Raw genomic sequence first — 13,385 nt, 5'->3', positions numbered from 1 at the left:
AGAGAATGAATGCTACCAAGTAAGCTGAGGGCATGATGCTCGCCGGGCTGGCACGGCAAGGCTCGGAGGAATAATCCATGACAACTGGGTCTTGCATAGCATCGTATATGGCTCTGCGAGACAACACATCAAAAGTTGCGCAAGCATGCTATGAAGAGCAATCGACCATGTCTCAGGCAACTGACGCCATTGGGAAACGGGCCGCCGTTGGCGTCAGGGGACCACAGAGCGATCTTTAACATCAAGTCCGGATTGCTATAGAGCCAGGCGAGGTTGCGTGGTCTAGTAATACAATTACGGCGCAGATCGCTGGGGTGATAAGCCAAGACTGGTGAATGAATGGAAGAGAGATATGAGGCAGATATAGGGTTGCGGAAGAAAAGAAAGTAAAAAGAACCGTCACCTGTAGGATTCGAACCTACGCTCCCGAAGGAACTGCCTAGGGAGCTAATGCAGGCATTAGCAGGGCAGCGCGTTAACCACTCCGCCAAAGTGACTTACCGAACCCTTTTGTAAGCTCCGCTGATATGGACGGAACCAGGAGGTGCTTCCTACCTTGGTACTTGTGATTCGGAAGCCGATTCCAAAGCCCTTAACGGCCAGTGAGGTACATGTAAACAATCCCCGTGTCGTGCATTACTATTCTCCGCCCATGTTCCATATCCGCAACATCCTATTAAGGGGTATCTGACCTACTGACAACGGCATAGAATAATATCAACGCTGAACGAGCGGGATCGCAATCACACGCTTGCACACCACTCATTCAGACTCACTCTCATCGTCTAAAAACGCCAGATCGGCTCTCCGCTTCGCAGGACCTTTCCCACGAACCGTAGGCCTCACACCCTCGTCATCATCGTCATCACTCCCTTCGCTTTTTGCTTCACCCTCACTCTCCATCACTTCTTCCTCATCCTCATCCCCGCTCTCCTCCTTCATACTCTTCTTTTGCATCACCGCCGCCGCCGCCTTCCTTCTCGTCCCCCTCCCCGCCGTGCTTTCAACTCCCCAACTCTTCTCTCCCTGCATTACATCCTGCAGGTCGGCCTGCAGTTCGCGCATCTCCTTGATCTCCCTCGCTTTCGCCTCGGAAAACCGGCCCGTCATGCCCACCTCGGCCAGCATCTCCTTTAGACGCTTGATCTTGGCTTTCGGCGTGTCGTCGCCGCGCTTCTTGAACTCAAAAGCCCAGACCTTGCGGACGCCGCATTTCGCGAGCTGGCTTTGCAGGAGCTTGATTTGGGCTTCGTCCGGCGAGACATCTGCTCCCCCGGCTGCGGAGGATGTTGCGCCTTTGCCTTTGGATCGCGAGGGCGCCGCGGCGGCGCCTTTGGATTTGCCTTTACCTTTGCGGGGCGGGGGAGAGTCGTCGATTACGGAGGAGAGTTCGCTTGAGGAGTCGTTGTCGTTGTTCTCGTCGTCTCTTGATGCGGGTACCGGGGCCTTGGGTTTCGCAGGCGGTTTGGTTATGGCCTTCTGCTTGCGCTTTTTAGGGGGTCCGTCGCGCACGTCGGATAGCTCACTCTCCTCGTCAATCGGCTTTGTGGATTCGTCGGGCACATCGGACAGTTCGCTCTCGCTTTCTTTTGGCCGCGTCGGCGGCCGTGAATCGGGCGGCTGTTGGGGCTGCGGATCCCCTTTATCCTCGCTGGCATCCGACACTCCATCCTCATCATCGGAGACGACCTTACTTTTGGCTCTTGGCCTCTTCGCGAGCTTGCGCCTCTTGGCCGGTCGCGCAGGTATCTCGATAGTCTCATCCGCATCGCTGCGTTCAGACTCGGCTTCGGCCGGGCTTGCAGCCTTTTCCTGTTGTTTATTGGCTCTGCCGGTACTTTTCTTAGGCCCAGCCCTGATCTTTTTAGCGGCAGGATCGGGAGCCGCCGGTGTTACTTGTATGGAACCGGATTCTGCACCTTCAACCTCGTTCTACGAAAATATTGTCAGCAAGGTCAATTCTGCTAATGGCGCATGATCCTGCGACAGCACCTACTAGAGTGTCCAGGATAATCTGTTTGCTTTTTGCTTTCCAATGTCCCTCCTTCAAGAACCCCCCATCGAGCATCAGCTTTTCTTCGACAACTTGGCGCGCGTAGTTGACTGTCAATTGATCGCTTTCTGGGCTGTTGTAAATTTCTCGTACTACCTTGGCTAGTTCCGCCGCGATCATCCTGTCCGTCAACTTGTTCGGCGCCATCGCGGGCGATTATGAGGCAAATAATCTTAAGTCTTAGAAGGACACTGAGGATGGGAGATGTCGCGACGCAGCTTGTGGCTTGATCGAGGTGGGGCAGGACACGCCTCGACGCGAAGGGAACGTGCGGCGGGGACAACAAGGATCAGACGGAATAGCCCGTCTTGCCCGTGCGCCGGGCCAACACCCGACTTGGTTATCTCTCCCCGCTCGGCATATGGTTCAACCTCCACCGGCCAACGAGCCCAGCCGGTCCTTTCTAAACCCTGACAGGCGAAATCTACCCTGTCGAAAATCTAGATAGCAGGCTGCGCTGCCCTAACGTCATACGCCCTGCAACCGCGGTGGCTCGCTGGACGCGTTATGCCCACGGCGCAACTCTCTCGATGCCCCAATGCCCGCCGAACCAACCGGAATTATGTAATTATCGCAAAGTGCTTATGTTTCAAGTGCTTCTTCTATAAGTCAAGTACCTGAAATTCTTCCGTTGCTTCTACGATTAAGTCACCGAACCTCAAAAGATCCATTCTTCAGGTTATTTGCTATTAGAACTCTTAGCGCATGGTTGCAAGTGGAACTCGAACTGTACACATCAACACAACATTCACACAGTCAGTCATTTTCTCAAATAGTAGGTATAGTTTTCGCCGTACGTGTTCCCGACTACCTGGCATCGTCAACAGGACGGCGGGGGCGCCGCAGGCCTTCTGCTCACTAATGTTAACTATTGGGGCAAGCTGGAAAACTGCTTGCCTGAAACAGTGCTTCCTGATGTACTCGTATATCATTTCATTCATCAGGTCAGGGGGACAATCGGGAGGCGTATGCCATCAACAGGCGATTCAAGCCGAGGCCATAAAACAGCAGGATATTATGGACCGGGTACTCGACATCGCCGTCGACGAAGCGGACACGGTTGCAGAGGGCCGGTTGTCTCCAAATAACGAGATATCGGTCAAAGATTGATGAGGCACTAACAGCGGCCCAGGTATTACCAATCACCGGAGGGTTTGGCAAACAATGTTGATGCCTCCTATGCGATGATGACAAGCGTAATTACAGGGAATGGGGACGTGGAAAATGCGAAAGAGGCAGATGCGGACAGGCACGGCTCGAACAGAATTGACGGTGGTAAATCGGGGGCCAAGTGCATACTATACCACCGATCATTCCAAGAGCGCGTCAAGTAGCTCTATGATTAAAATACGCGACTCAATGCATCAACTGCATCTAGAACGCATCCCTAAAATCGAATAATATCCCTACCATCGAGCTTTCAGATGCCGAAGTTGCCCAGGGGTGCCGTAGACTGCTCATAGGTAGTGCCAGGGTTAGGGTGTGGTTCCGGGATAACTTGATAAGCTATTTACCCAAGCAACGCAACCTCCGATACGAATTAAACCGACACTCTCATCCTCCTTTTTCCTATTCCCCTTCTCACCAATCCCCTTACAATTTGCCATGGCACGCCCGGACCCCGCCCGTATCGCGGCGGTACTGAGCTCTCTCCTGCTCCCGCTCACCCACGCCACCACCCTAGCCAGCCCCCGCCCGGGCGCAGGCCTCCCGATCGTGGTCAACACGTGGGGCGGGGCCTTCACCGCCGCCACCGACGCGGCCTACCTGGCGCTCATCGGCAACGCGTCCACGTCGGCGCTCGACGCCGTCGAGATTGGGTGCGCGACGTGCGAGCGCAACCAGTGCGACACGACGGTCGGCTTCGGGGGCTCGCCCGACGAGGCGTGCGAGACGACGCTCGACGCGCTCCTCATGGACGGCACGACCATGAAGAGCGGGGCGGTGGCGGGCCTGCGGCGGGTGCGCGACGCCGCGGCGGTCGCGCGGGCCGTGCTGCAGTACACGCGGCACTCGCTGCTCGTCGGCGACCTGGCGACGGCGTTCGCCGTGGAGAACGGCTTCGCCGAGGAGGACCTGTCGACGGCGGAGAGCCGGCGCAGGTGCGACGAGTGGAGGGCCCGCGGCTGCCCCGGCAACTACCGCATCAATGTCACGCCGGATCCCGCCACCTCGTGTGGGCCGTACGAGCCGCTGCCCGTGGATGAGCTGCGGCTGGCGAGGTCGGTGGCTGAGGATGAGGGCGCGGCGTCGCACGACACGATTTCAATGGTCGCGGTCCATGCGTCGGGGGTGATGGCGGCGGGGACATCGACAAACGGGGCGTCATTTAAGGTTCCGGGCCGGGTTGGGGACGGGCCGATCGTCGGGAGCGGGTCGTACGTGGACGGGGATGTTGGGGGCTGCGGTGCCACGGGAGACGGAGATATCATGATGCGCTTCTTGCCGTGCTATCAAGCGGTAGAGAATCTAAGGCGGGGAATGAATCCCACGGCGGCGGCAGAGGATGCGGTCATGCGAATGCTCCGGAAGTATCCGAACATTTCGAGCGGGATTGTGGTGGTGAACAACAAGGGTGAGCACGGAGCAGCAGCATCGGGATGGACCTTTACGTATTCATACCGCGGCGGAAAGATGCATGCGACTGAGGTGGTGACAATCCCCCCATTACAAGCCGACTCTGACGGCCAAGAAGGAGCTGGCACGCCAGGTGAAATATAGCAGTATACATCAATAACGTTAGGTACCTATCCATGGATATTCTCCGTCTTTTTTCAAAACCCCCATCCGTCCCGGTTAGAGTGAGAGTCCGACCCTAACCCCCCTGGATTTTAACCTACGCCATCCCGGATCACCCCATCCGTGCAGAATGGAACTGCCCTGGTTCCTGCGGATCGCTTGCATCTGAACCAATTAGCGCACCCCACCTATCCCGCGCTAGGCTCCAACCAGGGACGCCAATCTCAGGAACCGGGGATAATCTCGACCCTGGCTGCAGTGCTGTCCCTCTCTTTTTTCCCTCAGTCGACCCAACCTGTCGTCGGCAGACCTCGCGTTCCCAGTCTTTCTTCTGGCACCCAGCTCAGTCGGCGCCGCGCTCTGTCGCCATGGTGCCATGTCTTTCGCTTTAGTTTCGCATCCGACGAAAACGCCATTCTTTTGACACATCGCCTACATTCCTTGTTCGAATCGATCGCGGCCTGCGGCGATCCATTCCTTAGCATTCTCGGCACATTCGCGAAACAAAACGCCATGCGCCGACTCTTTCACTTCTCCTTCTCCCTGATCGCCGCCGCCACGGCGCGCGCGGCTGGCGGGACCGTATGGGCGACACCGCACGAAAGTTATTCTTCTTCTGTTGGTGTCCTGGGTTGCAAGGTCGACACCAACCGCATCGCCTACTGGCCGGCCTCGGTGGATTGCAACAACATCTGTGTTTCGCTGAGCTACGAGGGCCGGACGGTCCACCTTCTGCGCATCGACCAGTCCGAGGGCGCCTACGACGTCAGCTACGATGCGTGGAATTACCTGCTCACGGGCTACTCGGCAACCGAGAGACCGACGACTGGCGGGGCCGTGGCCATGGAATACCAGGACGTGGACCCGTCTGCCTGCGCCAGCCTGATACACACCCATGACGGCAAGCTGCCGCTGAGCGCCGCCAACAGCATGAACTTCCTTGCCAGCTGTCTTGCGGGAGAGACCTGGGTCGGCAGGAACTACGCTGTTTACAACATTCTCGACCCCATCTGCTCGTGGGGCTACGACGAGGTCTGCACCCTTGACTGGCCCGCCGCCAACCAGGCCGCTTGCCCGAATACGCTGGGAACGCCGACTGCCTTGTCGACCGCGCCGGTCTACAACATTCAGTATATGACTGGGAATCGAATTTTGGCCTCCTCGGGCCAGGTTGTTTCCAGCGGGGGATCCCCTTTAACTCTGAGCTTGAGCCAGAACAGCAGCATTCACGCTGCAAAGGGCGATGCGGTGATGGTGATGGCCATGAGCTTGGTTACCTATTGGCTTTTCTGCAGGATATAGGCTGCATGTAGATGCAGCTGGTCTGGATTCTTGGGATGGTTGATAGCGAGTTTTTTTTGGATACCCTAGCACGCGTGGCAAATGAATGCTTTGAACGACCGGAACTTCTTATTTTGATGCGTGTTGTTTTGCCAGGCCGATCCCTCCCCACTCCTCGACCTCCGCACTCCCGTCCCAGCGGGGCCAGTGCCATGGACCTTGATATACCCCATTCTCGTCGTACACACATACGACCACAGGCAGTAGAAAATACGGGATCCCATCCGCTCTCCCTTAGCCAAGCTAATGACCCGCCAGATCAGTAGCTGGGTCGGTGACCAGCGAATGCCTGGTACTGTCTGTTCTGTTTTGGAGACTAAAGGTCTCTCATTCCGGCTGCATTCCGCATGCTTAGCGGGTCTTTTCAGCCGTTACAGCGGCGCAGCGGCGCAGGAGCCCCACTGTGGAATGCAGCCGCACCGATCCGATCCGAGGTCTTCATCGGAACGACGGGACCCGCTGATATGATCGAGAACGACCATATCTGATCTTTCTCGGGAACGACCCCCTGCATGACTGACCAAACAAAACTCTCACAACATCTACAAGGCGTCGATGCCCTCCGCGACGATCTCCAAGCCCTGGGGACAGGGGTCGGAGACTGCGATAGGAACAGCGGAGGTTGTCCTGGCTTGCGGTGTGGATGCTTCGGGAATTGCGTCAGATTGAGAGACCTGCCGGGTGCCATCGATGGTCGGCTGCGGGACCAGTAGAGCAGCCGCGGCCAGCGTGACGTCTGGTATCTCACCCAGCATCCCACTCGGTATCCCCAGATCCATATCTTGGGATTGATCCCGGTCCCACGGCCACTGCCATATACCCTCCCATTGGATCTGGAACTCGTCACTCGGCTCCGCATACTGCGCCTCACAAGTCGACACGGCCACAAACGGCTCTTCCTGTTGCATGTTGCTAGGCATCATGGCGTTGCGGTCGAGGGAAACCACCGAGCTCGGTGGTGTCTCCCTGTGCACGGCGGGAATCGAGTTCGAGCTCGATTGGCCTCCCGAGGACCCTGCCGGGGGAGACTCGCTTGGCATGGCGGTTGCCAACGACGGCGCAGCATCTCCAGGTTGCGGGAGTGGAGGGCGTCCAGCGGGCCAGCGCTCGAAAAGCAACGTGATGCAGCGTGAGATCACTTGCCGAAGAATCGCGGTGGTCTGCTCCGCTGGTATTTCAGTCATTTGGAGCCTGTGTTGCATCTCGGCAGTCATGATATCTGGGCCGTCCGCTTCAGCAAACTCTCTGAACCGACAGAGGTCTTCAGAGAGCTCGGCATCAATGTACGGCGAAGAGGGCCGCGGCCGGCCGGGGAAGATGATATCCCAGATGGCGAACCACTGATCGGCCTCTGGCAGGTTTGTCTTCGACTTGGTTGATAGCTGGAGCCGTTGTTGGTAGGTGATTTGAGGGAAGCTGTGCTCGCGGCAGGGGCAAGTCACGACTTGGACTTGGATATGTTGGTCAAGGGTCTCCTTGTTAGGAAAGATTGCGTAGCAGCGCTGGCAGTAGTAGGTCGGGGAATGCTTTCTGAGGAGGTGTTGCTTCACTCGTGAGGTGTTGCTGAGGATAAGCTTAAAGCATCTGTCGTGCGTCTGCGAATCCAGCTTCCAGAACGGACAGGCTAGCAGCAGGGTTGGCTTTCCTTCGGTGGTGGCGTTGACCCTTTGCTTTTTAGGTTGCTGTCTTTGCGACTCTTCGTCATCCGAGTCTTGGCCCTGACCTTTCTTTGCGCGCTTGCCCTTGCGGTGGGGCCCTGGTAGGTATTGATGGTAGCGTGAAGGTTCGGGATTATGTGTCACCCGCGGTGTTTCTCTATGCGTGGCCGGCGACCTGGTGCTAATCCCAGCCTCATTCGGCGGCGGAAAGATAGTTGCCCTTCGGTATTCTCCCAGCAAGCGATGAGCAGCTGCGTCAATGAACTGTGCGATCCCATCATCAGGGTCCGGGGCCCAAATGAGCTCGTCCTCCGAAACCCCGGAGACTGAAAGACTCTCGATTTCAATAGACGACTCCCCGGATGAATGTTCTTCGGGAGTGTCCATTGCGCAGTCTAGTAAGTTCCTTCTCGCTGCCGTTGGTAACGGAGGGTCATCCGGTTGATCTCCGTCGGACGCCTTTTGGTCCCCTGAACGGGCCTCGCCCACATGAGACATGGGGTCCTGCTCGCTCTCGCCGGGAGAAAAATTGGTGGAGTGACATGGTTCATTGATGTGGCGGAACCGTTGCAGAGTGTCCGGGGTTTCATACTCGGATGTCGGCTGGACATGAGACTGGCAAAGGCGGAGACTAGGATCAGCGCCATCAAATAGTTGATTTTCGAGACCTAAGTCCCAATGCCTATGGCCGTCGAGAGGTTCGGACATTGAAAGCAAGGGGTTCTTGTCTAAAGCATCCCCAGCCGGGGCAGCCGCTTTGAAGTCAGAGGCAGAGCTCAGGGCTCGTGGGTGTAAGGCCATGGTTGCGGAATGATGCGAGCCCGGCGCATTGCTGGGTGGGATGTTTGCTCCTTTGTCGATAAGAAGCTTCACTACAGCCTTGTGGCCATTCTGTGAGGCCTCGATGAGTGCCGTTAATCTAGATATATCTCGAACGTTGACTTCCGCCCCTCTATCGATAAGAAGCTTCACTACAGCATCGTGGCCATTCCGTGAGGCCTCGATGAGTGCCGTCGATCCAGATATATCTCGAACGTTGACTTCCGCCCCTTTATCGATAAGAAGCTGCACTACAGCCTCGTGGCCATTCCGTGAGGCCTCGATGAGTGCCGTCGATCTAAAACTGTCCTGAGCATTGACGTCCGCCCCTTTATCGATAAGAAGCTGTGTTATAGCCTCGTGGCCATTTTGTGAGGCCCAGATGAGTGCCGTCGATCTAGATCTGTCCTGAGTATTGATGTCTGCCCCTTTGTCGATAAGAAGCCGCGTCACAGCCTCGTGGCCATTCTGTGAGGCCTCGATGAGTGCCGTTAATCTAGATATATCTCGAACGTTGACTTCCGCCCCTTTATCGATAAGAAGCTGTACTACAGCCTCGTAGCCATTCCGTGAGGCCTCGATAAGTGCCGTCGATCCAAATATATCTCGAACGTTGACTTCCGCCCCTTTATCGATAAGAAGCCGCGTTACAGTCTCGTAGCCATTTTGTGAGGCCCAGATGAGTGCCGTCGATCTAGATCCGTCCTGAGCATTGACGTCCGCCCCTTTGTCGATAAGAAGCTGCGTTATAGCCTCGTGGCCATTTCGTGAGGCCAAGATAAGTGCCGTCGATCCAAAACTGTCCTGAGCATTGACGTCCGCCCCTTTATCGATAAGAAGCCGCGTCACAGCCTCGTAGCCATTTCGTGAGGCCCAGATGAGTGCCGTCGATCTAGATCCGTCCTGAGCATTGACGTCCGCCCCTTTGTCGATAAGAAGCTGTACTACAGCCTCGTGGCCATTTTGTGAGGCCCAGATGAGTGCCGTCGATCTAGATCCGTCCTGAGCATTGACGTCCGCCCCTTTGTCGATAAGAAGCTGCGTCACAGCCTCGTAGCCATTTCGTGAGGTCTCGATGAGTGCCGTCGATCTAGATCTGTCCTGAGCATTGACATCTGCCCCTTTATCGATAAGAAGCCGCATCACAGCCTCGTGGCCATTTTGTGAGGCCCAGATGAGTGCCGTCGATCTAGATCTATCTTGAGCATTGACGTCCGCCCCTTGGTCGATAAGAAGCTGTACTACAGCCTCGTGGCCATTCCGTGAGGCCTCGATGAGTGCCGTCGATCCAGATATATCCCGAACGTTGACTTCCGCCCCTTTATCGATAAGAAGCTGCACTACAGCCTCGTGGCCATTCCGTGAGGCCTCGATGAGTGCCGTCGATCTAAAACTGTCCTGAGCATTGACGTCCGCCCCTTTGTCGATAAGAAGCCGCGTCATAGCCTCGTGGCCATTTTGTGAGGCCTCGATGAGTGCCGCCGATCTAACTTTGTCCTGAGCCTTGACGGCCATAGCGCTCGGCTTCGTATCATGCTCCTTGTCGCGGACCAGATCCAGAACAGGGGCTTTGTTCATATCGATCGTGGGCTTGGAAAGATGCTCTGGGAGCTTGCCAAACGACCGGCTGCGGCTCGGCGGAGATGGGATATTGGCGGAGGAACTAAGGCCGGCGGAGCGCAGGTTCTCCTCCGCTGCGCCCCTGTTGAGCCATCTGCCTGCCAAGTCCGTGCCATTGTCCAAGGCTTGAGGGGAGGGCGAGCGTCCTGCCAGCATTGTTTCTGGCCGAGCGGCGAGAGATCAGGAGGTAGGGAGGCAGAGTGAGTAATCTCAACACGGCATATAGATGACAGACTGGACTCAACGAAGCTCGGATAAACTTCATAGGGCCATGCAATAGATACACTCATCGACAGTCAAGCCAGAGCTGAAAATGTTGTGAAAGGTTCGCGGTTCGAGAGGAGCGATCCCGGTCCGTAGATTGTTTGGGGCAAGGTGGTTGAGACTTTGCGAATGCGAAATCCCAATAAGAGCAGGCTGCGCTGTCAAGCCCTCATCAGCACAGCAGCAGCTGAACAAAAACCAACAGCACATTTGTGCTCATCCAGGGGCCAATCACGGACACGTGTACAAGACTTAATTGAGCACCTTAGCGCTCAACCCTCTATTAGTCTGGATCTTATACTTGCGTTTGAGATATACATTCAAGATGGTAATGACAAACACAAATATGTATATCATGTCAGATTGTGGAGACATGCGGGGTGAAGATATTCGTCAGCATGGGCAGCTTGTGGATGAGCCTCCCGCTTGCTCATCTGGACTAAGAGAGTTGGCGAAGGACGGGAAATGCGGGGCTTTTGCTGCTGCCTCCTGAGGGCGGGGGCTTGTGTCTGACTGCCTGCGACGGGACTGCTCGATTGGCCGCTTGTGTCGCACCAAGCGTTACGGTTCTACGGCACAGCCGGCCTCACCGTTTTCTTCAAACGGACGACACAAACAGAGGAAAAGAGGCGCCCGTTTTCGGATCCCGAGACGTCCTGTTTTTTTTGACCCCTCTTCCCCGAAAGGATAAGCTTTTCGCTGCCAAACTAGTAGTTGGGTCGGTGACGACCAGCGAATTCCTGGTGTTATATGTTTTTTTACCCCGTTCTTTTTCTCACTTGCCATTGTTTGGCCAGGAAAGTACATTGCATGATCTCGAATTAGCGAGACTTCTCATGACCTATAGCACTATCAAGAATACCGTACAATCTCGCGAAACTCGCTAACCACTATACCTATTACGGCCGAATGCCAAGCGGACGCCCACCAATTGAAGCCGTCGTCATACCCCCTATCCAAGCTAGGGTTCCTGCCAGTAAGTGGATCTCAGCCACAGACATTCCTATCCTGATTTTCTTGGTCCTCCCGAGCTCTCAACCGTTCAATCAAGCTTGCCTTAGTACTAGAGACTTTAAGGCCGTAATACTTATACAGTCTAACAAGCTCATCCTTCGATATAAGACTATACCGATTAGGTCCTCCTATATCCTCAGTAGCCGTATAAAAGACGACGAAGTCGTCAAAAGCTACCGGGACCTCTTTATGATCCTCTATCTTAACTGTGATATCAACTGCTTTCTCCCAACTATCCTAGACCAGTAACGAATTTGGTATACCCTTGATATTGACAAAGTAGTCTTGCGATCTATCTAGTCGAATTGCAATACTATTGTCAATAAAAGACTTGACAATCAGTTCCTTTTTCTTAGTACAAACTGTCTGCCAGACCTTTGCCACAGTATAGGTTATCATAATACGTTTGTCTTTAACTACCTAAGCCTGCCCTAGATATTCTTTTTCCCAGTTAATGATATACCTATTAATCTCGTTTTGTAGAAGCTTCTTGAACATACTATTTACCGCAGTATCAAGAGGTTAGAGAAGACAAGTAAGTCCGCCTGGGATTATAGCTGGTAGAATATAAAAAGGGAGTTCCTTCTACAAGCGAGCTCTGACTATATCAGTTTTATAGAATAATACGACATCTATAACAAGCATTGTATTGCCGTCTAGTATTAGCTATAGTTAGTTGTCGATCTACCGAAGGAAAAGGTCCTCGTTATTATATACTTCTTTATTGAATTCGATAATAATATCAGAATTGTAAGCTACTTTCTCAGCTACCGTAATATTTCCTTACCTGTAGAAGATAAGATTTGGATATAAATGCAGCTTACCGTCAGCAAAGATATAGAGGATCAAGGTTATTTACCACTTTCCCTAACTACTATAAGAGGTTTTTATATCGACTGACTTGGTACCGACGAAATCGTAGGTATAGCCGTTAAGGAACTCGAATGGTAGAGGGATCTCGTTAAGGTTAAGGATATAGCTCTTTAGAAAGCGTCGTAGTAGTAAGTCTAGTAGATGTTCAAGACTTGGAACAAAGATAGTAGTTTCTAGTGATATTGACTATAAATTCTATCTAATGAATCTGAGGAAGCTGTTGACTATATTAAGTAGTTCTTCTAGAGGTTTTTATACTTGATAGGTAATTCGTTGTCGAGTAATATAGTACTGTTGAAGGAAGTGGGTAAACTACCTTCATAAGAAGATAAAGATAGATAAACTCTCTAGGTAGAGAGTAGAAAAAAACTCTCTTGATTTACGACGAAACTATCCCATTGAAGTAACGAGATGTTGCTGACGATACTCCCAGAACTGTCTATATAACTGTTCTTTAAGATCTGGCCACTAGGGAATACCTATATAGCTGTTATTCTGCAAAATTGCTTCTCGTCTAGCCTACCAGCTATCTATTGTCCTGATTGGTATCTTGAAGAAAGCTGCTATTTCCTCAAGTGTTATATCGCGGTATATAAGCAAATCTGTCAATAAGAGAGTGTCGGTTTCGCTAGTACCTGTACGGCGACGCTGTTATCTTTGGCGAGTTCTGTTGGAACTACTGTCTGTGGCACCCATTTAATTAGTCAGGCTCGTTGGGTATAGATCAACATATATCTAGAAAGTCCTTATCAATAGGCTGGGCAGTCGCCCTATCTTGTTGTTATGTAGTTACATTGCAGATATCGCTTAGAAAGCAGGGAGCTCAGAAAGTTGACCCCTGGGAGCACCCGTTATATGATCCGATACCTGTCGGCAGGTGCCCCCAGCTGTACAAAGTAGGTCGCTCATTTGCGACGACAGTCCTTATTTCCAACATACCTCCCCAGTTGAGCCTGTAGGGCAAAACTAGCTTAAATCGCCTAGAAACGCTTAAATCGCTCGAA

At 53.6% G+C, this 13,385-nt stretch overlaps 4 protein-coding genes and 1 non-coding gene across 5 annotated transcripts; 2 read left to right on the top strand and 3 right to left on the bottom strand.

Moving 5' to 3' along the window:
- Nucleotides 1-397: 397 nt before the first annotated feature.
- MFIFM68171_t114 lies at nucleotides 398-497 on the bottom strand. Its single transcript is given in 2 exon segments — nucleotides 398-441; nucleotides 461-497. It is a non-coding gene; the product is annotated as a tRNA-Ser (tRNA).
- A 265-nt stretch (nucleotides 498-762) lies between these two features.
- Nucleotides 763-2,200, bottom strand: MFIFM68171_08125 (uncharacterized protein; the record flags this gene model as incomplete). The annotated part of the gene is made up of 2 exons (XM_071063545.1): nucleotides 763-1,932; nucleotides 1,997-2,200. The coding sequence occupies 2 exons, from the start codon at nucleotides 2,198-2,200 to the stop codon at nucleotides 763-765; spliced, it is 1,374 nt and encodes a 457-aa protein (XP_070919646.1).
- A 1,458-nt stretch (nucleotides 2,201-3,658) lies between these two features.
- Nucleotides 3,659-4,774, top strand: MFIFM68171_08124 (Asparaginase; the record flags this gene model as incomplete). The annotated part of the gene is made up of 1 exon (XM_071063544.1): nucleotides 3,659-4,774. One exon carries the CDS (start codon nucleotides 3,659-3,661, stop codon nucleotides 4,772-4,774), a length of 1,116 nt encoding a protein of 371 aa, XP_070919645.1.
- A 531-nt stretch (nucleotides 4,775-5,305) lies between these two features.
- MFIFM68171_08123 (Cerato-platanin) lies at nucleotides 5,306-6,094 on the top strand (the record flags this gene model as incomplete). Its single annotated transcript, XM_071063543.1, has 1 exon — nucleotides 5,306-6,094. One exon carries the CDS (start codon nucleotides 5,306-5,308, stop codon nucleotides 6,092-6,094), a length of 789 nt encoding a protein of 262 aa, XP_070919644.1.
- Nucleotides 6,095-6,675: 581 nt separating this feature from the next.
- Nucleotides 6,676-8,592, bottom strand: MFIFM68171_08122 (uncharacterized protein; the record flags this gene model as incomplete). Its single annotated transcript, XM_071063542.1, has 1 exon — nucleotides 6,676-8,592. The coding sequence occupies one exon, from the start codon at nucleotides 8,590-8,592 to the stop codon at nucleotides 6,676-6,678; it is 1,917 nt and encodes a 638-aa protein (XP_070919643.1).
- Between the last annotated feature and the right edge of the window lie 4,793 nt (nucleotides 8,593-13,385).

The sequence above is a fragment of the Madurella fahalii genome (assembly GCF_045866475.1).
Source record: "Madurella fahalii IFM 68171 DNA, scaffold_4, whole genome shotgun sequence".
Lineage (NCBI taxonomy): Eukaryota > Fungi > Ascomycota > Sordariomycetes > Sordariales > Madurella > Madurella fahalii.
This window is presented reverse-complemented; position numbering and strand designations above follow the sequence as displayed.